Consider the following 27,117-nt stretch of genomic DNA (forward strand, 5'->3'; position numbering starts at 1 on the left):
TACTTGTGGAAATGCAGTTTTTAATTAACTCTGGGAGAAGGGCGGGAAGATACATGGGAAGGAATCGTGCACTCTTCTTTCCAAAGCTGAAATAAATGTGCATATGTGTTTTTCATCAAGAATAGGCCACAGACAATTGAGACAGCAAAGAATTTACTAATGCTCAGAACGCTGCAATCGACTGACTTTCCTACCTCAGAGATCCCATTAGTTACTAGTTAGGAGAATTCAGAAAAATCTGTTTACAGCCATTATCTGTTCAAGTACATCTGGAAGGGCTTATGACCTGTACTTAACTGGCTCTTTGCATCGCTGGAGTGCTCTTTATCTTCCCTTTCCAATGCTATGCTGCCTTTTGTACACAGTGTAGGAGGGGTCTGTAACCACGGCCCAGAAAGCACAGAGAACATACCTTCCGTTAGTGCTTGAGAGGTTGTACAGTAAATGGAGGGGGTACCTGAAGGAGAGGGCAAACATTTTGCTTGAGAGCATCTTGCTTGAGAGCTGACGCTGCGTTCTGCAAAAGCCGGACAATGGCAAAATTGCCAAAGAATTCTAGAAATTGCACCCCTATTTGACATTAGGGCAAAACCACTAAGAGCCAGGTTATGACACGCTGCACGTGCATGAGTAAATGTATTATGACCTGGTTCTTGGAATTCAAACTTCACCAGGGAAATCACTTTTCCTTTGAAAATGTGCATATCCAGCCCCTAGATTTTTCAGTGTTCCTCACTCGCTCTTTTCCTAATTTTCATTTTGAGACTTGTACTCCACACACTGCTGCTGTCAGATAAAATGAAGAAATATTAGCAGTTCAGTGTAAGGCATGAAAGTACAGAAACACTTTTTACATTTTACTTCATAGCTAGGATAATGTGTATTTATAATGGTGCTCCTCACAGAACTATCTCCTTGCCCTTTACTAAGCAGTCAGAATTGCTCAGTCTGGAACTGCACTTTCTTACCTGTCTTCACCTCACCTCAAATGGCTAATTAGAACACTGTATTTTTAACAGAACTAAGGGGTAATATCTACCACAAGTCAGAATCTACAAGGACCTAACACTTAGAAAAAACCTATACATAATCTTATTATGTTACTGGACAGTACTTGGGCTTAGAATATGGCAATTAGACAACTGACAACCCACATTTTCTCTGTGAAAAGCTGTGAACAGACACAGAAATGTTACTTAGAAGAGACCTCTGGAGATCACTTTTCCAACCTCGTTCTCAAAGCAAGACTATCACCAGTGCTGATTCTACTTCTCCAAGTATTTTTAAAACAAACTAGTAATATGGAAACATTGTGTTTTCTATACAATTTATTTCTCCATAGGCCTTGAGTAAAAGATCTATAAATGAAACCATCCCTGAAGATACAAAGAGATCACACATCTCTCTCCAGCTATGAGAAGGCCTTTCACTGGATCTGTGAGGTGACCAGTTGTTACTATCACTTTTACTTACAGTAAAACCATAAACCAGCCTCTGGTTGGCCTTCCTTATGCACAGGGAAAGCTGGTGATGGCACACAGCTGTGTTCAGTCCTGCATGTCTCCATGAAGAAAGACAAGGCTACACCACTGAGAATGTTGTGTGCTCTGCTCAGTCTCCACCAAGCAGATCTCCAGTAGATGGCTGAATACACAGTGGGCCTGTATCTAAGAATTTAAGAACTATTTCTCTGAAAAACAGCAATGCCACTTGCAGTCACATTATTCCTACCAAAGTCTGCTTGAAATAAAACTGAGCTCTGAAACAAGTGGGTGCACCAAGACAACAGGGCAACATTTAAGATCAGAACACCATATTTTCTGTTACTCCAGGCTGAGGTTTTTACAAAAGTCTAAAGCTATTTAGGCACTAAAGTTCTGTTGACACTCCAACAACGGTGTTAGAGAAGTGTCACTCACTCACTAGCACCACCTGCACATGCCAACAGTCAATAATGACACACTTGGACAATATTAATACAGCCAGTTAATGCAGAAAACATAAATTAGTTCCTGTGGGGGGTATTAAGTGGGCTGTAATTTCAGTTCCAGCTTCTGCGACAGTACAAGCCAAGAGACTGAAATCTGAACCAAACTGAATCTAATGAGACATGTCGGCTTTGGAAAGCCGTCTATAGCTTGTAAATGGCATGCTGTCCTAACAAATGAAATGATTTTACGTGCCTTTTACCAGTTTTCACTAAGGCCAGTTCAACTTCAGAACTCGTTCTTTAATTGTGATGTTATCTGAGAAGAAGGCTTTCTGAATGCCAAGGTACATGAGCATCAACAGGGTGATGGATGAAAAAAGTAATGTGCTCTGTAGACAGACATCAGTATACAGAGACAGATTCAATTAAATAACATTTACCTGGGCTCTTATGTTCCAGTCCTGCTATTAAATCACCGTGCTTGAGCCCACACACCTTCAAAAGATTTTAGCTGGCCAGGAAAATCTGCTTCCAGGAATGGAAAAAGCTTTGGATACATAAATGTTCAGGTGAAGTTTTCCTCTGACTGCTAACTACAATGAAGTGCCATCCAGCTCCATATGGTACCCAAGTACATCAGCACCCTTGAGGTAGGATTACCTGACTCATTATACAGCATAGAGAAAATGTGGCTCTTCTAGAGAATTGCTGATGTTCAAAATGAAGGGCTGACTTTACTCTAGGTTTTTGCTTTTTTTTTTTTTTACTTTCTTCCTAAAGAATCACAAGAAGAACTTGGCAATAAGCTAGGGATTCTGCTTTAGAAACTGTACAGAAGACACCTGTGGAGATGTTTTTTCTGTTATTGAACGTAATGACTATTAAAAGAGTTACAAAAACTGTGTTACAGATTTGCTGAAGTTAAAATACCTGCTGTTCCTAACAATCTTCAATTTGCTGCTGAGCTCAAAACACCCATTAGCTGTCTCTCTTCAGGGCAGTGAAAGATTAGATTATCAATTATAAAAAGCAGACTGCTTATGAGTCTCTGCTATCCATTTCTGATAAGTTTTGGCTTCATAAACTAACAATGGGCCATAAATGATGTGATGTCTGTGTCAACTGAATCTGGAAAGCCAAAGATTTAAATTAGACGGTGCAAGTCCATAGACACATATCTGTGTTCCTAATCATTCTAACTCACGGTATTTGTGAATATTTTAACTGGCTCAAACACTTTTGACTTTGCCAAGCTATGTTCTTCCTTGTACAAATAGAGAGAAAATGAGACTTTTAAAAATGGTTTAGATGGAAATAAAAGTATGTCCACGTAATTTGAGAAAACCAGATATGTGGCATATTCAACACAAAGACTTCATCCTGACTTTTATGCATATTCCACATTTATTTAGACAGGTATTATCACATCTCAGACTTACCACCTGCCAGCTCTGACACTTGATAAAACCTTGTGTGGGCCTGAGAATGCACAGCAAAACTCGTTAACATAAACAACCCTCATCTAAAAAGTTTACCTAAAAAGCACCTCACACAACCACACTGTTGTGCAGGCAAAGAAAGCTGTAACATACAGCTGTTTACTGTATGTCAGCTGAATTTATCAAGGTTTGCCAATGCACATACTTTCAGGTAACCACCAAGGAGAATGCTGCATCTGAAAACTGGAATCTATTGCACTTGTCTTCAGATTAATGTAAATAAACAAAGCTCTGACAGGTCTGGCATACATAATCTTAGGAAACTCTCTCCGAAGCAGCCGAGCAGTAACACTTGGCATGTGTACAGCGCCTTTCTTTAGAGGACTTTCGAATGCTTTATTTCATTAAGGGCTGCATTTTCACTGAGAAGAGTTCAACTGATTTGTCAAAGCCTCATGTAAAAAAAATGAAACAAAACAATCCTATGAAACAGCCAGGAACAAAATCCAGCCCTTTCTATCCTCACATCTTGTCTTTTACCATAAAAACAGAGACTCTTATTTGAGTCACTGCCTTCTAAACTAACACTGGGTGCCACTAAGAAGGCACATTAGGAACTGCACAGAGTAGGTTTGTGTTAAAGAATCAAGGGCATTTTGCCATCTACTGCTTTAAAATGTAAGTGATCTTTTCTTCACCTTAATTTGTTCTGGGGCAAACATTCAAGACTAAAAGATGTGCCTCTCCTCACTGCATGCAGCCTGGATGGAGTGAAAGGCCATCATTCACGAAAACGGTGAGAGAGCAGAACACAGCTCCTGACCAGTTCTGCACACAAACCGACTGTGAAATGACAAATCCTCTGAGGTTACCTTTAGTGCAAGTGCCAGCCACTTCACATGGTTTACTCTTCAGTTGCAAGCCACTATGCATGATGCTTTAGCATAATTCCTACACTGCACAAGCAGGAGACACATACTTGGCACTTATGCAGAATTCTCTGCAATGTTCCTGCTTTTCTGCTTCCCATTTTGTGGATTTCCAGCTTAGATATATTCATCATAGCAAGTAACACGACATTGCTCCTTACCAAGAGAAGACATTCAAGAATGTCAGGTATAGTTTCTTTCTTTGCTGGGCAAAACACCAAGAGGTCTAACGTTTTGCTGCCAATACAGAAATGTGCATGTACATGAACTTAAAAAGGAAAAGAATAAGGTAAAGGAATGCACCACACAAAAACCCCAGAGGCTGACATGTCCACAGGTTATAAGAATTATAAGAGGATATGAAGACAAGTGACATCAAAATAGCTCCTGGAGTGCCCCAAGCATTCTAAGGCACTTGGACTCCCAGGATTTCCAGGACAAAAATACTAGCAAGTGTGCTCTGGAGACATATATGGTAAATCCAATGTGTCTCACATGAACTAGTGCACAATCTTTGCATGCTCAGACCAACCACAACATTAGTTTGGCACATCCTGGATGTGCTGCAGCTTTGGCCATGCTGCACAGCCTGCACGGACATGAGTGCAGGATTTCTGGCCTTCCAGAAACTGGGATGAGCCAGCCCTGCACAGCATCAGGCTGCACAGCATGCCTCAGCCTCCCTCAAAATGCAAATGCAGGTTGGTTTGTTTCTCCAAGCAGCTTTTAACGTAATTACAACTATTCTGGCAGACGCTACATCAGTGATAAAATCCTGATATTAATCCTTCGTATGGTTAAGGGATTTTAACTTTTTTTTTTTTTAATCTCTCTCCCTTACATCAAGTAACTGTGCATTATTTTATATTGTTATGACACATCCTGTAAGCATAATGTGGGACTATATCATAATAACATATATAGCAGTAGTATCAGTTTCTTTTGTATAAAATTTTATAATATTAACAAGGATTAAAAGCAGCTACCACGAAATAAAAATGACACAGCTTATTTCTTTGTTAAAAGCATCTCCTTGCCTGTGGTGCAATGAAACAGGCACTGATAAAGAGTATCTTCAAAAGCTTTTAAGTGATATTTTATTATTATAATAAATAAAATATAATTATATATTATATTCTGGTATGTATATAACAGGTATGCTATCATATGATCCACTTGACATTCCACACTATACCTTCCAGGAAATAAAGTAAAAATTATGAGATGAATGTATTTAAAATGAACTTGATCGAGTTAATTTCTAAATGAAATATGCCAAGTGCATTTCTGCAGCTTCTTTTGGAAAGTATGATTTTGTTCACTACTCAAATGTCAAAATTCTGATCAGTGGCCAGCTCCGTCAGGCAAAAGAGGCTTCTTCATATGTTTTTCATCAGTTCTTTAATCCCATTCATGCAGCAGCCAAGGTAAAGACTGGAAGCCAAGCTAGAACCCACTCCAAAGGTCAAACAATATGCAAACCACCCTTGAGATTTTGACAAAGCCACAAATCCTCAGCTGAATTGGGCAAAGCTGCGAGTTACTTAAAAATGCCCCAAATCTTAGACATGATTCTTTCTAACTCCTGTGTAAGAAACAGAGAAGACAGAAAATGGGTGTTGGGTAGGACTGTACAGAGAAAGGGGCAAAAGCCTGCTTGCTTTAGAGATCACTTTATTACCGTACTCTGGGATTTATCCCTAAAATAAGTGTTTTTCATGAAATCCCCGGCTGACCATCACTTAGCTTCTCCATGGACCCTGAGGAAGTACAGTCTAAACCAAAGCCAGTCTTTTCAGTCACAGAGGAGCAGTTCACAGCCTTAGCCCAACAAAGTAGGTCCTGGGGTTCCCGCTAAGAAACATGTCAGTTGGGGCCAAGGGACCGTGGCACCTTGGAAATGTCCATGACTGTGTCAAAGATGGACAGGACTCGATTAAGAGAAGTGGGTTATTTTGTTTTGTTTATCATAGTGATGATTACAAAAGCCTTCACAATTTTCTGTGAACAAAATAAAATGCCACAAATTATGCTTACCTTGGTTCGGGAGGCAAAGCTAAAAAATCCCATAACACGGTACCATTATAGAGCTGCCAAACACAGTTTTTCTACTATCTCTATGATTAAAGTTCCTTTCTGACATTCATGGTTTTAAAATGAGATGTAAGAAGAATTAGTCTTACACTTTGAGATACACAGAGCTGTACAGAGCATAACACCATTATTAGGATTTTAGTCTTAAAAAGACAGAACAGTATATGTGAAAAAAAGTCAAGTAGGAGCAAAATTGGAAAGATTACAGAGGAGGAGGTAACAAGCTGTACTTGTACGAAGCAGAGTAGAAAAGAATTCATAACTAATGGGAGGGATGCAACAACAGTGACAGACAAGATGAGACATTATTCTGTGAATATTAGTAGTCCAAAAAGATGTGTAGGTCTGAATATCTCACCAGAAACATAGAGAGTTAGATGGCAAGATAGATAAGAAAAGTCTGGAAAAACATGGAATAAATTCCCTCTTCAATAAAATATTGTCCAGGTGTGTGTAAGCTCTGAACTATAATGGAGTATATTTTTAAATGTAGCCAAAATCAGAACCACTGAACTGCCAGTTTTGCAGAAGAAATGTTGTGAATCTTAAGTCTCCAACACAAACTACAGTACTTATGTTTAAATGTAATAAAGTCTTCATTAAATAATTCCATTAAGTGCTTTTTCCACCCACTGTACACATACTATGAATTACTGATAGCAAGCCCCAGGCAGAGGCGAGGGATAAAAAAAGAGAGATGAAATGAAAGCTTCATTTTCTTTCTTAGGGTGAAGCAGGCTGAACTACGGGATTGATTCTGATCTGTTTACTCACAAGAGCAGCATCATCACTGCATGAATAGGCTGGCTGATTTCAGTGAAAACTCAGAGTGATGCATTATTCAGTTCAGCTAATGGAATGAGAATCTGATTTAATTTGAATTAAGAATGATTAAGGTGAGCAAGTAAGAAACAGAAAAACAAGAAACAATTCAAAGTGCAAGACACAACTCGATCTCTGTCTCCTGAAGCTCCAGTTTTCAGACCTGGGCTGTCCCACAGAAAATCGTGGGAACACATCCTTTCATTGTTTATTCTTGTTCTGTTACTACTCAGCTTCAAAACAAGGAACTAAAAGCAACCCTGTCATCAAATTCTGGCCCTTGAATTTGTGTGCCATTCAGCCCAAATTTGCCTGATAAACTTATCAAGCTCCATCTTAAAAGTCATTAATTATTTTGCCCCTGTTATTTCTACTAGGTTTGAGAACCTTACCACTTAAAGTGCCAAATAACCTTCTTCTAATCTCTGCTCTAAATTTATTCATAGCCAGTTAAGACTCATTCATCCTCATGCCACTGCTGTCCTTTACCTCACATACTTGTTTTCCTCTTGGGTATTTAACCATGATAAATTTATAGCTAACACTCAGCATAAAAAACTTCATTTAGCTTGACTAAATGCACACAAACATTTAATCACTACTATGATGAACCTTGCATACCCCAAAACCACTAGAGCTTTTACAATTAAACTTCATTTTTTGGGCACAAGTGGATGTTTTTCACTGTTACCTATAGGAGGTGAAGTCAGACCTTCATCTGGCAATGATGACATATCTTTCTACATCACCTGGTTGGTGTGTTTTAGTCTTATTTCTGTCTTTATATGAGATGACTCAGTTTGTATTTAAGTCCAAAAATGTGAAGGAGAAAACCCAAACAAAACAAAATAATTGCAGAAAGAGTCAATTTCCAATTCAGAAACACCAAATCCTCTATTTGCCTTGTGCACATAAATAGCATTTGTGCTTTGTGGAAAGAAAAGAGTGTTCAAAGGTTAGGAAATAACCCTGTATTTTGGAAAACAAAGTCATCTGTTCCGACCTCTGAGCCCTGACACATCACCTGGCCTTTTGACTCTGCAGTTCCTCATCCACTAGGACAATGATATTGCCCTGCTTAGCAGGACTGCTGGGTGAGAAGACACTAATATTTTGAGAGTGCTCAAGTATGATAGGGGAGTGTAACAATCATAACACAAAGCACAGGATGAGATTATTCCAAGTTAAGCTGCTTGAAATGCAACATCCATGATATGGAAGACTGCTGCACGCAAGTCCCTATGTAAAGGATTTCACGATGCAAGTAATGCAAGTTGAGCCTAAACACAAACCCAAATTCTGTTACAGTGTAGCATTTTAGTTATATACACAGATTCCTAGAAAATATTGGTCAAACCAATGTTTACGGAAAAATAAAGTTGCTGTCTTTAAAACTGACTTGGGTTATATGTGTGAAACAACCTGACAAAACACCATTTTGAAAAAGCAGAACAAGAACGTTTATGGAAGACAGCTGTATTTTTTTGTTCGAAAACAATTTGTTTTAAAATTAATTTTTTAGAAAGGTAATATAAATCCAAAGACTTTTCTGAGGTCTTGAAAAAATTATTTATTTGGAAAATTCAGAACTGTTCAGAACTGTTTCAGCTCAGGGCAATGCATTCTTTTAATGCTTGGTATTTTTCCTGGGATACGTAACCCAATCTGATTTCCTCTCTAATAGGAAAATATTAATGTGTTGCAGGAGCGTGGAATATAATCCCTTCTGCTAACATGGACAGTTAGTAAATAAAAATAGAAGTAGAGTCAGGATTTTAATCTGTCCCACAGACAAGGGCAAAGTTTAAGAAAGCCTGAGGTCGCAGAACAAAGAAAGAAAACACAACTACAGTGAGAATTGCTGCACACTGAGAGCTAATTTGCACAAACAGACCAGACAGAAACAGATGGGATGCAGGAAAGGGGGAGAATGCTGACTGATGACACCTGACTGCCAGATGACCCTGCAGGCTTGAGGTCTGGCACGGCTCCTGAAACAGTGCCAGCGGCAGCTTGGAACTGCCCCCTCCCCTCTCACGGTATTTTAAGCAGACTTACCTTGGCCTTCTGCACTGCACAGGAGCACCCCAGAGATCACAGAGCACCTGCAGGAAGTGCATTGCTTCTGACACGCTGCCCTGTTAGCCTCAGTTCATGGAGGAGCTGTGTAAGTGGCTGCTTCTCACCGCCGTGGGTGTATTCACTGCTGTGTCCCAGGGAAACACAGTTTCAGGGCATTTTCTGTCACCTATGTTGTTCTGGTATTTCTGTTAAACTTGGCTTTGGGGTGAAAGGAATGTATCAGCAAAGCACCAGGATGTAAGGTGTTATCTTCAGGTCTCATTTATGGCCTGAGATATACCTCAGAAAGGTTTTTTTAAAGGATATCAAGTGACTACTGATTTTGTACTTTGTTTCATGGGCTCCTGATACAGCACAGGCTCCTGTCATACCAGGACAGGGAGACAACAGGATTCACTCCACTGTTACCCCTGGCTCCCACTTGGACAGAGAAGCAATTATACATGAAAAGTGGACAGTGTCGGGTTTTTCCAAAGATAGATCTGGATTTGGGACACAGTCAGTAGCTCTTCTGTTAAGAGACATCTGCTAGGTTTGATACCATGCTTATAGACCACACCCCTCATCTGGAACAGCTTCTGCTGAGCATCTCCCTTCCCTTTCAGTTCTTCATGTACCACTGGGAGATCTAGCTAGTTGTGAAAGCTAAGCTCTGTTCAAATATGGGAACATCCTTTAGAGTCCCAGAAGCTTTTGCAAACTGCCTTGCAGAGTTTCCTGAAGACTCTGATGTGGGTTTATGAATAGGTTTTTGTGGGGCATGTGCATACTGTGGTATTTTTCAAAAATGTAGGGTATCCTAACTTGTAACATCGGTGCCTTGGCCCTTAGTTTTTTGTAGTTATCCAAGCAGGATAATTTATCTTATAAAATACAATGTTGAAAGAAAGGTACTCACTAGGGAAAATGCATTTTAATTTATGGGTATATAGAGAAAGAAATCCAGCTTTTGTTTCTCAACTTCAGCAACTTAAAAATAGCCAAATACATATATTTCTGGAATAATAATAAAAAAAAACCGCTTTGGGCTGAGACATTTTATGCTAAGTCACAGTCCTGCAGAATTTTATGGTCGAGTTATAAACCTCAAAAATATGCGCTCATAATGGAAATCCTGACAGACCCTAGTAGGTGCTCCTATAATATCCTGAATTCAATTTAGAAGTGGTTTTCAATAATGTGTTCCCAAGCCAGTCTTGTTGGGCAGTGCTAGGAAAAATCTAGTGTTGTGTGTGTCCCATGTCCCCCTGGTGCAGCTCACTGTGTTTTATGAGAGTGCTGGTGCACTGAGGCAAAACATCCAGAGTTTCTGTAGCCTGTGGCTGTCAGGTCCCCAGTATCAGAGACCCTATAAATGTCAGGCCTAAGTGCACCTTTAATTTAACAAAACAATAAATTGTCGCTCTGCAATAAGTTGTTCATTTATTGCAGATGTGGTTTGTAAATGGTTGAAAATTCTGCTTTTCTTCCTAACAGCCATGAACCATAGAAGTGTTTTTGGGAACACTGGATTTTTTGGGAGAAGGGAAGAGGCAGCCTAGAGAAGGAGTCAGATTAAGATGGGAGAAAAAAACAATTACTACCTACTATAAACCCCTCCCAGTCACTGCCAAGCTGAATTAATATCCCTGCTCCCAGGACCTCAGGCAGAACCAAGGGCACAGCTCGCTAAGAGCACGTGTCTCACTGTGCAGGAATGAAATCCAACCACACCTGTGTTAGTAGTTCCAACCTTAGCTTAGTCCTCCAGCACCTGCTTTGATCCAGATTTCCTTTGTGTCCTTGTCATCACCTGCACCCTTCACATTTATCCCCCTGCAAATTAAGCTGTCAGAGAGCTTCAAGGTTAGCCTACGCTTGTCTTTACATCGTCAGTGGAGAGAGGTAGTCACCTTCAAAGGTTGAGTCATTCCACCCAGCTCTAGAGCTAATGACCAAATATATATAACACACACACTGAAGACCATAAATAACTCAAATACTATCACACTGAGGTTATTAGAGCATGTAAAATAGCCTTAGAGAATCAGAGGTCAGAGCATAAAGCTGGGAGTAAGGTATCTCTGTAATTTTTATATAAACCAATCTTACATTTTTGTTCCTGTAGTTCTGACACAATCTTCCAGACTCCAATATCCCTCCCCCACAAACTAGAATGGCACGTGGGGTTCATGCAGTCATCAGCTAGCTGGTATTAAAACCTCAAAACCAAGTGCATTATAATGAGAGAAATGAAGAAACTGGGGTCCTTTCCAAACCCTTCAGTGAGACATGCTGACATAAGAGTTCAGATGGGTGGCAGGGATGATGCTCCTGTGTTCCTCCAGAGCACAGAGCAGGTACCAGCTAGAGGGAGCCAAGTAGCCAGGGAATGAGAATGAAGGAGAAAGAGCAACAGGAAACAGAGGTTGACACAGAGCACTGCAAAAGCAGGGGAAAGATGGAAGTAAAGAAAGTGAAAGACAAAATTTCAGAGAAAGAATGACTGTAATTTGGTGAGTGGACAGTAAGTCTGAGATAAAAGGAGAAAAAGAGAAATGAAAAAACTTGTTCAGCATTTAAGTTGAACTTTACTGAGCATTCCTTCATTTTAATGCTTTTCACATGAAACTTCTGTGGACTACTGAGTTTGGTAGAAAAGATAAAGAAGTTGCTAAACCAGTGCAATGCTCCAGATGAAATGACTGGTGAAGAAAGGGGGAGGAGACTGCGTTAAATTTTCTATCAGTACATACACAACTGTGCAGGAAAACGTAGAATACTGTGCCTGCCAAGGAAACATGCAAAGTGCAAAGGTGCTGCAATAATTTTTAATAGGATCCAATTCCCTGATTTATTAGTAGTATTATTTCCAGCCACCGCAACTAAGGCTCAAGGGAAGAGCCTCCAGGCCCCGATGCTACGTCTCAGCCTACTAGCAGTGGCTGCATTCAACATGCCCACATCAATCTGAGCATGGCAGATCAGATATAATGACCTGATATAGTCCTAACATTTACTTCCTGCCCTGCCTTAGATGGAAAAAAAAATTCTTAACATCAGAGAGGATCAAAAGAAGCATCTTCAGCATTTCACAAAACCCAAGACAATCCATTTCATCACGGCAAGAAAGAAATCTGTCCCCTTCCACCACTTAGAAATTAAAAGCTAGGATAAGGAACTCTGCAGGATCCACCTCAATTTTGTTGCAATGGCTTCTCAAGCTTTTATGAACCTTTGTAACCCAGGGAGATGCCTGGCGGGGTACTAAAAAACATCCCTGGGCATGGGCAAGGTGAGGTAAGTCCCCTCTGAGACTTGATGACATAACTTTTTTCAGTGAGAGCTCTCCAACAACACCAGAAAAAGGGTCCTTCCTTTCAATCTGTGGATATTCAAGCTTTCCAGCAGAGTAGGAAAAATAATCATGATGAATAGTAAAAGGAAATTGTAGAGGGATTCAAGAGACAAAAATGATACTTTCCCCACCTATTTTGATTGTGCTGCTCCACACAATTAAAGCCTTGTTTCAATGTGGCTTTAATTTCACAGCCCTTGGTTTAGATCCCACTCTTCTGTACACTGCACTTCCTCATAGAGCAGCCCCATTAGTAAACTACATTTATGCTAATGGACTTGCTTGCAGGGATAATTATCACAGCCCTTAGCCCTGGTCCTTGCCAGTGTGAGCACGTCAGGAGGGGTTGGTATAGCATTATAATTATACAATTAGCCTTGTCATGGCAAGGAGCTTTGGGAATAGAGACATCTTGAAGCTTAAAATGTGGACAGCTGATAGATGACTGTCATTAAGCGCCTTTGTTCACTCCATGATGGAATAGTCACTGAACTGTAGGGTAGGCTTCTTTAATGAAAAAGAAAAACCTGGAACCACAGCCACTGTCCTCCACCTCTTCCCAACCTGTCCAGTTACCCCGGGTTCCTCTCATTGCACACAGCTTCTCTCCCATCCCATCTGTAGCACTGTAACAAATCCTGTCTCTACAATGACTCATTCCTAATCCATCGAGTCTTTATGGAGAAGAAAGGCTCCTCACCTCACAGTGCAACCTCACTTGCCACCAGGCCTCCCTGCTCAAGGCCTCCCTCACTCCAGACATGAGCAATGCAGGCTGAAACTCATGGAATTTAGGATGTGAGGTAAGTGCTGTACCAGCTTCTGGATCAGCTTCTCAGTTGCATAAATCAACACTGATCTTTTGAATTTCACATAGCCTGTGAGTTTACATCCAGTTGAGAAGCGCTGCCCTAGGCAGCAATAAATACACCTTTCCAAAAAGCCTAGCATGGAGAGAGGCTTCTGGAGCAGGCAGTGGACAAGCCCTGCTTTGCCAAGAGAACTGCAGAAGGGCACAGAGCCCTGGAACCTGAACAAGCTGAACAGGACATGTAACAGAGTGGCAGAAAGAAGCAGCAAGGAGGCTTTGCAAGAGCCTTTGGCTTGATAGCTCCTGGAGGTTTCCAGCCGCAGATATGTACTTCTGGCAGGGAGTCCTTAGAGAGAGCAAAGACTCCAAGTGTGCTGGAATAATACTCAGCAGACTTAAAGATGTGCATCCACTTCATTAAAATTCAATCCCCAAGTTCCTCTCTCTTTTTCTTTCCTAGAGTGTTTTCAGACATTGTTTTCCAGCATACCCGGATAACTGATGCTGTGCAGGGCTTTAGTTAAGGTAATTTGAGAATTCTTTTATATCGAAAAGGTATAAAAAGTAATCTCCTAAGTACTTGATTTTCCTTCCATGACATTCCAATGTATCAACCTACTTCTTTACCTCGTTAGTATTCTGAGGGGTTGTCAAAGACTTATTATAGTTCAGAACACAAAAAACAGGTCTGGCAGCCTCTGGGGGATACAGGGAAGAACAGAGTGGGGCACCAGCTTAGACCCAAGAGAGCTGAGCTCTCCTCCACAGGCCAGATGTTCGTAGACAAGCTGCTTTATTTTGGGGAAGATTGCTTCCTGACTCTACCTCTGCCTTGACTTCTTTGGGGCAGGAAAAGTTCTTCTGCATTTGAACACTGGTCAGCAAAAACGGCACAGATGTACTGCAAATCAACAGCAGTGAATGAAACCATAATTGTAACAGAACCACATACCCCCCCAGTAAAACAATAGATATGACTGCCCAGGTCTATGTTGAAGTTACAAGTGTTGTATGTAACAGTGCAGAAGCAAAACTGCATTTCTAGATGCCCTTGAAAGAGACAGAGAGCACTCGGCACAGCACAAAGGTCCACAGTAGTAATTCCATAGAATTTAGGCTTATTTTCCACTAGAGTAACAGAGAGCAGACACAGGCTCAAATAGAGGTGCCTTAGTCAACCTCATCCAGTGGCAGAGTGCAAGCAGCTCTTCCTGACTGAAACCTCACGGTTTCTCCCCTTCTTGAACACATTTCCGGAAGAATTTCCTCACTCCCACACCTGTGGGTGGGTGTGTTTGGGCAGCCCTTGCTGAGAGAAATTGTATCAAACACATTGAAATATCAGTGCACGCAACACCTTTTTCTGTTCGTTTGTTCAGTCTTTGTGATTTACACGTATCTGACATACAGTGGCTGAGAAGAACGTAAATTCAGCTACTGAGAATTCACTTCTAGGCTTGTGCCATCCTTACAGCATTTGATTCTCAATCTGTTTCTTGAGCAGCCAACACTAAGGATGTTCATTAAGTGTTATTCCTTCCGCCCTTCCACACCCTAAGGTCACCAAGGTTGTCACTCTTGCTCCCACTCTACAAAGTATCTTGCTATGTGAGCACAGTTTACTCCTTTACTGGACATCAAACTCCACATAAAATTGCTGTGCTGATCTCAGAGCTACAAGGTTAAACTTTCAGTTCCTAAGCAAGACAGTTCACATCCAAGTGAGACACAAGGAGGTGCCTTGTGTATCTACAAAGCAGAAGGGAAGAACCTCCTCAGACACAGCTGCTGTCCGACAACCATGTTTTATGCAGAATGATTGGGCGCTACTCTGTTTTTACATCTTTCATCTGCAAAATAAGGAACTAAAGCTTCTGGAAGAAGAACACAATTACCCTACAATGATGTAACATGACTATAAATTCAAGACAATCTGTATAAGCAAAAAGAGAAAAAGCACCCAAGCTTTTTCCAATTGGCAGTAGATAATACTCAACAACTGCCCTGTTGGCAACCTTCAGAAGCGATCTCTAGAGCCATATAGCGGTTGGCAACCAGGAATAGCATCCAACTAGTTTCTGCATCCAGTTGTACAGAATTAGAGACATATGGAAATGAACAGCCTGGCAGAACAAGTGAACTCTGAAGCAGTGACTTCAATAAATAAGTTCCTGTACATTGGCAGATGGAGAAAAGCACAGTTAGGGAGAAACTGTATTGCAGCAGCAACCTGATTTTAAACAATTTGTAAAAATCAGCCTTAACTTCAGATTTGAAGCATTTCCTTCAGTCCTCTTCTTGTTTGGGAAAACTCTCACCACTAAAGCAGGGATGGTGAAGGTAGAAAGATGTATGCAACAAAAGACACCAGAAGCTGCTTCAGGGAGCAGAGAATAGGACTAGGGAGTCACTCAATCATTTTTGCCTCTTATTACATTGCTAATCATGTTTTTGGTATCTTTCAGAAGGACACAACCAATAATTTCCAAAAGGCTAGGAAAGCAAGACGTGGAAAGACATTCTCAAGCCATATGGCAGAGTCTGAAACGTGAGCACTGTGGAACACACAGATCTCTCCAGCAGTGAATGGGAACTTGTACTTGATGCAACAGCCACCTTCTGCACTAATTCTTCTGGAGACCAGTCTATTTCTAGGCAAACTGAATCTTTCCTGTTTACAGGCTGCAGACTGATTCCTAGTCACTGTTAAATGTGACAGATCAATGGAAAACAAGTATTACTTTTATTCCACCTTTTGTGATAAGGGGTCTCCCTGTCTGGGGATCTCAAATATTATTCCTCCTACCAGCTGTGAAACATTTTCTTGTGTATGTCTTCTAACCCCTATCGACATTATAGTCTATCAGATAGCAAGGGAACAGGTATTCATTCTAGTATCCCACTAGAAAGCACAGTGCAATGCAGAAAATTTTGTGCAGAATTTGCATTACTCTTACACATTATATGGTATGCACAGACTCTTATGTCCCTCTCTTTACTCTCTTCACTTAATTGTTATATATTGTGTATCTTTATGCATGGATGAAACCTGACAGCAACGATTTTCAATGCACAAGGACTACAAAAACAAGAAGAAAATAAGACTTTAAGGTATATTTTTATGCTTTGGAGTCTACTTCCACAACAGGATTGCACCATACTGGCATGGCATGGAAGCACTACCTGTGGTGAGCTTCTTAACCAGAACAAGCCATCCCCTATTAAACACAGAGGAGAAAATACTCCAGACAAACTGGGATAGCCCAGAGCTAATGAATCAGCTGTATGGACCAAGTACTGCACTTCTTCAGGAAAACAGTTCCTTGCTGCTGTCCTCTTAATGGGGAGCCAGGTGGATGAGATTCATGCTGCAAACTGAGGCCAAGACAAAATTAACCCCAGAATTATTGTGATGCAGAAGATGATGAATTAAATTTCACTAAACAACTAAACTTCACTACACTCCATCAATAATAGGCCACCTTTTATTGCAAAGAAAGTCCCTTTCTCTTCCTGATACTTCATCAGTTAATATTACATGTATGATCTCACTTCTTTGCACTGCTTGGTTACCCAAACACCTCAGAACTCAAATATCTGTAATACTTAATCTCCTCCTCCCATATCGCAGGGTGATCAAGAAAACCATCAGACAGTGATTTTCCAAGAAGTGTACCTAAATCCAATTCCTGCATTAAGCTGAAACCATTTACAATAGAAATCACCTTAGAACCTGTTTCACTTTGATAAGAATCACCATGGGAAAGCCATGACCTGCCTTCCACAGATCCTCCCATACCTCTGTCAGCTCTATTATGGATTAGGCTATCTGCTTCACTAAATCAGCTGCCCACATAAGGTCCACAGCAAAGCAAGTACAGCCACTAACCCAAGGAGTCAAGGGCCATACACATGCACAAAATGAAAATAAAGGTGGATTACCTTTGCATGGATGCCACTGTGTAAATGTTTTGTAATACATAATAACAGCCACTATCGAAAGAGTGGAGAACAGAGGGGAGGGAGGTTGTGTTGAGAAGAAGGACTCAAACAGGAATATGTATTTTCTCTCCCACCTCCTTTGGTCTGGTAACAACTCTAAATAAACTTTCACAAATCTTCAGGTACAGACAATCCCCACCAGTGTGTTCCAATACTCCAGGCAACTCTGACTGCTTTACCACCACAGCACAGGGCACTAACATGCCTACAAAATGCTGCAACATCAGATTGTGAGGTTTGGATTCCCCCCATCTCTTTTACAGAGCAACTCCTCTACCCAGCATTATGGTTGCTTCATCTACTGGCACCTTCAGGAAGGTTTGATCTGATTCTGGATGATCTAGCCTGCATCTGGATGATAAAGGCTTCGCTCTTGCTCCTAAAAAGCCCCAGGAAGGCAGAGAACATTACACCACGGCAAGAAAAGTGGGGTCCAGCCCTTGAGACTTCCCATTATGCAGAGATGAGCAGTATTACCCTCCAGCCTCAGCTGTTGTGATAGTTTTAAACACAGTAGAACCACAGTGGTTCCCCAAGGAGTGGCATGAAGTGAATATTTATCTTCCTGGCAGTGTGGGGGCAGACAACTGACGGTGTATCAGAATTTAACTGGCAATGCAGATTCAGAAAGGTTGAAAAATACCATAAGGTTAAATCCGTATGTATGAATAGTGAACAGAAGAGGCTGAAAAATCACCCCGTGTTCAGCCCCAGATGTCACATGGGGGGCTTCTTCCCTCACCGCCCCTAAAGATGCCCTCCCATTAACACTAAGTTGGAAAAACAGTCAAGAAAAACACTTTGGTTTATGTACTGACAAGTAATCTAATACTGTAAGCAGCCAAAATAGTGTGTTTCAAGAACTACCCAGCCTTCTTGAAAACAGAAGCAGCCCTGAAAAAAAAAACACAACACTAACAAAAATAGCAGTCTTGTTTAAAAGTTAGTTATGAAAATGACAAAAAAAAAAAAAAAGAGAACAGCTTGAACTACATACCTTAGCTATTTGGACACACCAGTTCAGCAGGAGCTGGGAACCAATATTATCCTTATGTTCATGAACATAATCCAACAGGCAGCCATGAGGCATCAGCTGAGTGACCAGCTGAATGGTCGGGCTCAAGCAGACGCCGAGGAGTCTCACCAGGTGTGGGTGGTCCATACTGGCCATGATAAGAGCTTCCTGTAACAATAAAAGTGACCCAGTTACTCCAGTAACTTAAAGACTCTATGCATAAGATATTTCCTATTGCGCCTCTAAAGGGGATCAGTGTCCTCTAAGCACCATGAATTCCTGTGCTGTCTACCCAGTGCTAGGTATACCTGGGGAACATCCAGTCTGATGTACTGTATACTTGATGTAGTGAGTCCCAAACAACAGAATCAGACTATCTGCACAGATCCAGTCACGGCTCAGATCTAAAACTCTGCACTTCCCTACATTCCCTGTCCCATTACAGCCACAGAAACAAAGATGTAAGTGTGATACACTAAACTTTGCTTTAAGGTCTCTTTGGGCTCATTTTACTTCCCATAATTTTGCTTCCTAAATACTTGTGGTCAATGCATGGAGCATCAGCTTCATATTAGGCAAGCAAACTATTGCCTCTCGTGTATAGCAAGAAGGCCAGTCATGCCTTACTTCACAAGGTATTCGAGGAAAGTGTGCCAAAACGTCCTACTGGAACAGAGAATTTATGCTCAGTGTTTGTAGACTTAAGCATGTAACATTTATATGTTGATTGATGCTTTCCCAAAGTTCAACCTGAAAAGGTCTAAGAATCAGGAGGTTTAGTGTGAGCTTTTGAAATGTGCCTGATGCTCTTAAGTCCCACTGAAAGTCAGCAGATTCATTAAGCCATTAGGATATGACCATGTTACCTCTCATTGACTGCTGCACAGCAACAGCCTAAACCAGAGCTTGTGACAATGCAGTAGTAGCCCAGCTGCAGCAACACTCCTCCCTGTATCCTGATCCACAAGTAAATCACTACAGGAAGCAGCAGCTTTCTAAACCTGAGCCTCTAAGATCAGCCCCTGATTCCTCCAAAGTCCTCTTTCAACACATCTTGGATGAGTCATTTTGGTTTTTTCCATATTTCAGTTTTTCACAGAGTAAACAGGAAATAATATTCCTTTCTTTCTTCTAGACTTTGTCTTTTCAAGTTTTCATCTACCAAGCTGGGTTGTCCAGAAACAAGGATTTAATCTTGGCTGTGCTATTCAACCCTAAAGCTCATACTACTGACAAGTAGCAGAGAAGCTCTGTATAAAAAACCTCCATAACTGTTCTTAGAGCTAATGCTGCCATCACAAGCAACTGGCATTTAAATGCAGCAGGGACAAAGCTCTTCTCTTTCATTCACTAAGCTGACTCCTCCATTTCAAGACCGCTTCATCATGGCAATGGAACAATGAAAAGGGAGATGAAATTGTGGCTTTGTAAAGCTATTTTGGTTCTCTGGTTTTTGTTGCCTTTTTTTCCCCCCCAAAAACCCGTATATTGACATCTTTCTGACAACTTACAGAATAACAGTTGAAATAGTACCAAAGACAAAAAGAAAGAAAAAAGGATGAGAAAAAGCCGAAGCTGTCATCTCAGGAACATAGGAACATAGCATACCCCCAACTCATAAAAGTTGGATGGTTTTTTCCCTTCCCTATATTAAGGGAAAAAAAAAAAAACAACCAAAAAAAACCCAGTTCTGGCAAGTAGGCTGAGTTTGTATTAAAGGAAATTGCTCATCATAGTACAAAGACTATTTGAAACCAAATTGCAGAGTATTTGCATAATAGTTCTCTCTCTTTCTGTCCCTTTCTTTTTTTTGGTAAAACAAAAAGATGAACAAGACACTAATTGTAGGGTTTTTTCCCTCCCAATAAGAAAAGAGCAGATGGTCCCCATTGGGGGGAGCGACTCCTTTCTTTTTCTTCCTAAATGTATGTGAAGAATAAATAAATGAATAAATGGGGGCTATTTGATGGAATGACAGAGGAGCAGATCTGAGGAAGATTCCGACACAAGAAATTAGAAAAGGGATCTGAATTTAAGTAGGTTTGCTCACATTCAGATTATTGTAGTTCCTACTCACTCAACTCTTAAGTATGGAGTCTCCTTGAAACAATTTTAGTCTTTTTTCTGCTGTGACTAGAAAATGTCCCCGAAGGCCACCAAAACAAATACCTGTCAACAGGTGCAGTATCCAGTTTCAGAGCACAAAATTCCTCTGCCTCATTTTTTTCTTTTCACCCCATTCATTTTTCTCCTGCAGATGCATAAGGAGATCGTACTTGTTGCCTACTCCCTCTCTGACTAAAGGTAAGAGTTTCCCCAGAACGGAGACCTGGAATACTTTTCTTTATAATGAGGACTGGTTAGAACAGAGACAAGATATTCTGTTTGCCTACCAAGGAACCAGGTAAGACTTTGAAGCATGTGCTCCCTTACTCTCCAGCAACTCACCATTTCCAAGTCTGTCTGAGTCCAAAGGAAAGACACTTCTGCACAATAATAAAAGCAAACAGTGCCATTTGTCTTGTTCTGATGTTACGGGAAAGCACATACTTTTGGGGAACAGTTCCAGAAAAAAAATGTTGTTAATAAAATATTATGGACTGCTCCATAATGAATTGAGACACACAACAGAGAGCAAGGAAACCTTCATTATAGATCTAAGCCACTAACAGATACCAATTTAGCATGAATTTTGGCTTTACATAGTTTTTCTCATTAGTAAAACTACTGGTGTTTTCCTGGAACTTGCATCTACAGGAGAACTAAACTCGGGGCTATGTCTATCCAGCACAGCACAAACACAAAGTAAAAGAGATTGCAATTGTTCTGCTAGAGCCTAATTAGACAAAACAGACAAACAACAACAGAAACATTACGACTTAGCAGCATTTTAAAAATCTGTTCAGCAAATAAGGAATATGAATTCCCATTTCAAAATCTGTTTGGACACTAATGACCCTGCAGCTACAGTTTCTGTGGCACTTGGGTACTCTGCTGAGTGTTTTCTACATATTTTCTAAAACATTTAATCAGGTAAGACACCTAAACTCACAAACTCGGCTGGGTGGCACTGACATCTTTCAAAACCAACCTCTGCAGTTTTCTGAATCTTTTGGTAGCCGTGTGTCTGCAGATCTTGTATCTACACTCAATTGGCACAATTACATGAATGAGTTTAAAATTGTGCCTATTCTAATTTAATGGAGAGGAAACTGAGGTAGAGAAAAGCACAACCTACTATCCACAGTCACATGGGAAGTCTGAAGCAGAAGTGGGAACAGTGCCCCAGATCATTTTAGCTTTTCTTTCCTGAAAAAATTCCTTTGACAGTTGAAATATAAAAGGGATGGAGGGGAGAGAAATGATTAAGATATGGTACTTCATCTTTCCCCTGGGAGTCAGAGTCTTTGTAACACTGGCATCTGAGAAATGGCAGGAGCAGTGACAGTTTTGAAAGGCTCCTGTTGGACATCAGGCACCCTTCTTCGTCTGTCTGCAAAAGTAGGAAGTTTATCACAGGAGTAACTCTCCAGCCAGAGCAAATCCCCTTCTGGAGTTTCTGTATGCTGTTGCTGCTCAGGTATTACTTGCTGCAGCACAGCTGTAAGCCAGCCAGCTCAGACACAGGGAGCAGCTCTGGAGCTCAGCCTGCCTTTACCTCCAAGATGCAGGTCTGTGGTGAGCCCTGACCAGCTGAGGCTCAGGTACTTCAAGGTCTCAAACAAGTTACCTAAAAACAAGGCTTTCCTTCTTCGCAGCAGTGCCTGCAGTGTCAGTGTATCTGAGAGGAAGGCTGGCAAAGAAAGACTTTATTGCAGGCAGCTTGGCAGGACCACTGTTTGTGTCCCCCCAGCCTCACCATAGGTGAGCTGAGTTGAGCCTCCCATGTTCAAGTCAGCATTACACTTCTCAGATGTGCTCTTTTGAATAAAGAAATCATATCATGTTGATCATTTCTCTCTTCAGCCCCTTTTGAATGTGGTTGTATTATTGCTCCATTAAGCTCAACTCCTGTGATTTATATACACAAGCCTACATTAAACAACTAAATTAAACCATGACATAAATGTTATTTTAATGGTTCACATAGATCTACCTCCCATGTGCACAAGAGCACATCCCAAAGAAGGGGGAGTTTCTAGGTGCCAGTGACCAGACCTATGACTGCTTTCTGTCAGCAGAGCTATGTCAACAGGGCTCTGAGGAGGTGCAATTGCAATTGGAAAATCCCACGCAAAACTGTTTCCTGATCTATTGCTTCTCTTGAGCCACATGAAGATATCCATCTGACAAAGAATTCAGTTAGCACAGACAAAGCCTGAAAAATCTCTGATTTCCTAACCTTCTGCTTCTAAATGTTCTTGCCATAAAATGCCCTCAAATAAAGCAAAACAAAGAAAGCCAGAAAAGAACAACCCAGCTGTTTTTCCTAATCAGTGTCGAGTAAATAAATGTACTTAAAAGCTGACTTCATACTGTGCTGTGCATTTTTCTGAAAGCACAGCTGTGCTGTGGTAACAGGAGAGAGATTACATTGAACACACTTTTCACATTAATTTTACATTTCTTTTAATGGCTGGGACAAACACCTGTCTCAAACGCATGTCTGACCTGCTGCAGGGCACATCCAATTACAGTCCAACATATATTTCAATGCCTTTTGTTTGTCTGCTAGGTCTTACAATTTTTTTCAGGTTATAGCTGACATAGCCTATGCAGTCTGCACAACTACTTAAGCTACGAGATAGCACAAATATACACTTAACAATACACATGCCCACACTGATTGTATGACAATAACACCCATTGCTACACTTCCCCTGTATTCCCTATGCAAAATGCTGTTTCCTTGGCCTTAGAGCACTACTATACTTCAACACTTGGGCTGCAAATTTCACCAGTCGGGCAGATACTCTCTGGAAAGCTGCTGTGGAAATGTCTCAGCCACTTCTGAAAATGAAATGAGAGTTGCAGCTATAGGGACCAGCAAAGGATATCCGAGTCCCACAGTGGAACAGTAGCAAACAGAGGCAGGACAGTAAAAGAATAAACTGCCATAGCTGGTTTTCCAGGAACTCTTTTATAGTCATCAGGAATGAGCACATTAATATGGCACTTCCAGGCAAAAGTCTTATTTGGGACTTGGAAACAGCTTCTATAACCAATTTTACTGCTGTGTAATATGTAATATAGGGAATACACTTGAATGCTGCAGAGTCAGCCCTGAGGTTACTGCTGCAGGACTGAGCTTGTGCAAGTATGGCAGCACATCCCATATCCTGAGAAAACAGGTTTCTATGACTGCGCCCTTGTGGGAGATGGTGACAACACTCAGGTTGTGTACAACGTTCTCTCAACTTCTCTCTGGAGAAGCAGGACCCAGGAGCAAATGAACAAAGGTATTTAAAAAAATAATCTTTCTATACATTCACATCCATACTCCAAGCATAAAGCAAGATGAATGTTTACAGTAGGTACAGGTTCATCAACAATTGTTGCACTGAAGTGTAGCAGTGCACATCCAGGTCCAAATTCTACGTTAACGCTCACCAATTGCTTTTTCTGTGGGGAAACACTGAGTGTGACTGGCACAGCAGGAAATAACTAGACGTCTAAATCAAGGCCCTGTCACTAAAGAAGTCTAATGAGCTGTTAGCCAGAGTTTTGCACTAACCACCATCTCTGTGAAACTCCCTTCATGCTTGTTTTGCTTTAGGAAGCCATGTTAAAGCGGCTGTATGTGACCAAACAGAGAAGATAACAGTATGAGTCTTGTTTACATGTGTTTCCTCAGAGCCAGGACAAACTCCTATGATTAAAGAGCCTACAGATTTAGAATGGGTGCTTTTGGACTTCATATCTTTTGGATGTAAGAGATTTGAACTTTTTAGTGTTTGGTTTTCAATAAGGAGCTTAAGCAGAGGTCTGTTGGGTAGTAAGTGTAGTAAGTGTAGTCACTGCATACTTAGACTGGAGTACAAGTGTTTTGCATCATTAAATGGTGAGATTAACTTATTTCTTCAGAAAGTTCTGGAAATTGGTCTGTCAGGTTTGTCATTACACCAAGAACTCTCTAGGATAAAAACTAAAACTGAAAACCAAAATAAAATTCCACATCAGGGACCACACCCTGTAGTCCAACACGCACAAATGTGATGGAAACAACATAAGGCAAGTGCCACTCACTTGGCTCCTATCAAACTAGTTCCATCAGGAGAAGGTGGCTCTGGATCAGTGTCCCAAACTGCATTCAGGCTGCAGCCTGGTGATGAGCAAGGCATGGTACAACACTGGAGTAGTGTGCTCTCCACTGTCCAAGAGCAGGGTTGGTCCCTGGCTGGCCTCTCACTGCTGAGTGGGTACGTGGCCTTTTCTGGAGGTGGTGTCTCTAAATGTGCTGCATTTCTCAGAGCAGGCAAACCCTCCGAGACTCCTCTGCCTGTCACAGCACTTGCACACAGCAGAGAGTACACAGTCTGATTGACTTTGCTGCAGAGACACAGCCTGCATTGTTGACACTGAATTCCAACGCAAGCGACTGCCCCGTGTGATTCAAATGCATCAGAGAGATGCCCCACTTTCCTCCTAACACTTGAAACTAGCACAATTCAGGGATTTGAAAGCTCTTCCTCTTGAAGGTGATGCTTAAAGACTGCTGGGTCAAATCTGCCCACCTTTGGGAAGCAGAAGGTCCTATTCATGCAGGAATAGACACCTTCATGTGCTCACAGAAGCAAGTCTGGGTCACTATATATTTTGGAGCAACATAAAATAACTTAGAAAAAAAGAAAAGAAAAAAAGCACTCCAGTGATCCCTGTCTTGCAAACACTGAGGGCATGGACCTCCATGTTGACTCCAGCAGGACTCAGGTGCTTAGAGTTAAGTACATATTTAAATGCTTGAAAATATAGGAGATACATTTTGTAGAACTCACACACTAAACACTTCTTACTTCTCCCTGCTTTGTACCAATTAAGTCTCCCAATTCATCAGAGCCTGAGTTAGCAGAGGAGGAATCTCAAGCCTAAAGGAACAGACCTCTAGTGCACAACAAACTAAGTGAAGATTTTCCATCAAACATTTGGTCAGGGGACAGCTCCCACCAGCCTTTCTATGAACCTTGTCCAAAAAACACTGATTATGGTGATGAGAAAGCCCATTTTCAGTTCACTTTTATTCATAAATAGCCAAGAGTTCAGGATCTCAGCAACTAGAAGTGTTCCCACTGAAAGTTATCACAAGAAGTAACAGTGGGTTTCAGGCTGGAGATTCCCCCTTGCAGATCAGGTGTTAGTAGTTCAAGAGCACACAACACTTCTTAGTAAAAATATTGTATCATTCTGACAAATGTTTTACTTACAGTTTGTGACACACATCACTATTTCAGAGCAGTCTGTCAAAAGTGATTTATTTCTTACTATTTTGATGCAACTAGCAAAAATGCTTGCAGTTTTAACCGTACAGTCTAACAAAGCCATCATTTCAGCAGTATTCGAATGCGAGGGTAAACGGATCTTGTCCCTGACCAGCTTATACACATTTTTAGCCTCAGCTGCAGATTCCTTTCAGAAGGAGGGAGTTATTGCTTGGATTTTTGACTTAAGTGAGTGATGGCGAGGTCTTAAGAATGAGTGATAGAAAAAAAAAAATCAATCAAGTTCTCACTCCTTTCTGAAGAGTCTTCGGGCATTGCTCTGATATTTTCTGTTACTGCTGAAAAGCTTCACTTTATAATCACACACTCAAAGCTCCTTCCTTCTTCAGGATCAGTTTAAAGGGATAGCATCAGATTAAAACCTAATTTCATCAAGTGTGTAATCAACATTAAGAATTGTTTTAATCAAAGATACATTTTGCCTGTAATGCAGGTATTTCACCTCTCACTACTGAGAATTCAAATCAGACTCATCTCCACCTTTCCCTCATCTGCATTCAGCTGCACAAGGGCATCACACTCAGGACTCAAGTACTGCAAAGGGATGATATTTAAACAAGGAAAGTTTCATTGGACTGTTTGGTTCACAGTTAGATTTTTTTTCTGACCGAGCCGTCACCAGTGAGCCACAAAGTCCTCAAAAACTACCTCACATTCCCTGTGTCACAGCACTTCCACATCACTCTGCCTGCGGTTTTCTCCTCAGCTTCTACAGCTCTTCCTCCCACATTTTCTTCCCTACTTTCATGCACACAGTGTTCAATATTCCAATTTGGATTTGACAACAGTCCTATCTAATAAACATAGTCTGACTCTTAAAACAATTGAAACCAGAAATTCACCAGAGTTCATTCAGGAAATGACAAAAACAGGTGCTTCAATCACCATTATATTTCAAAAAAAACATCTTCTAGCTGAGGAACTCACTGGAATATATCTCTCACTGAAAAGCTTCAGCAGAAACTCTTCCTTTTAGTTTCAGCAAGTGAATAAATACATTTCACCAAGAAATATTTGTTTAATATTTTGCCAAGAAAACAATTCATCAATGAAACTAATTTTCTCTCCTCATTGCAAACACCATTTTCCCCAAACATTTTAATTACTAAAATAACTTCTCAGAGGACTTGTGTCTTTAGCAGGTGACTCTGGGCACTGACCTAAGCCAACCAGAATTCATTTTAAAAAAAACCAAAAAACTATTGGCTTGGGCTCAGAAA

The 27,117-nt window shown here is 40.9% G+C and overlaps 1 protein-coding gene across 3 annotated transcripts in view; it reads right to left on the reverse strand.

Moving 5' to 3' along the window:
- The window catches only part of ERBB4 (erb-b2 receptor tyrosine kinase 4), a 374,576-nt gene that overhangs the window by 79,723 nt on the left and 267,736 nt on the right, over nt 1-27,117 (reverse strand). For all 3 annotated transcript variants that reach the window (XM_017829495.1, XM_017829493.1, XM_017829494.1), the window contains exon 19: nt 18,444-18,629. In XM_017829495.1, the coding sequence (XP_017684984.1) occupies nt 18,444-18,629 (186 nt within the window). The remainder of the gene's footprint in view (nt 1-18,443; nt 18,630-27,117) is intronic.

The sequence above is a fragment of the Lepidothrix coronata genome, unplaced genomic scaffold (genome assembly GCF_001604755.1).
Source record: "Lepidothrix coronata isolate B3197 unplaced genomic scaffold, Lepidothrix_coronata-1.0 Scaffold165, whole genome shotgun sequence".
NCBI lineage: Eukaryota > Metazoa > Chordata > Aves > Passeriformes > Pipridae > Lepidothrix > Lepidothrix coronata.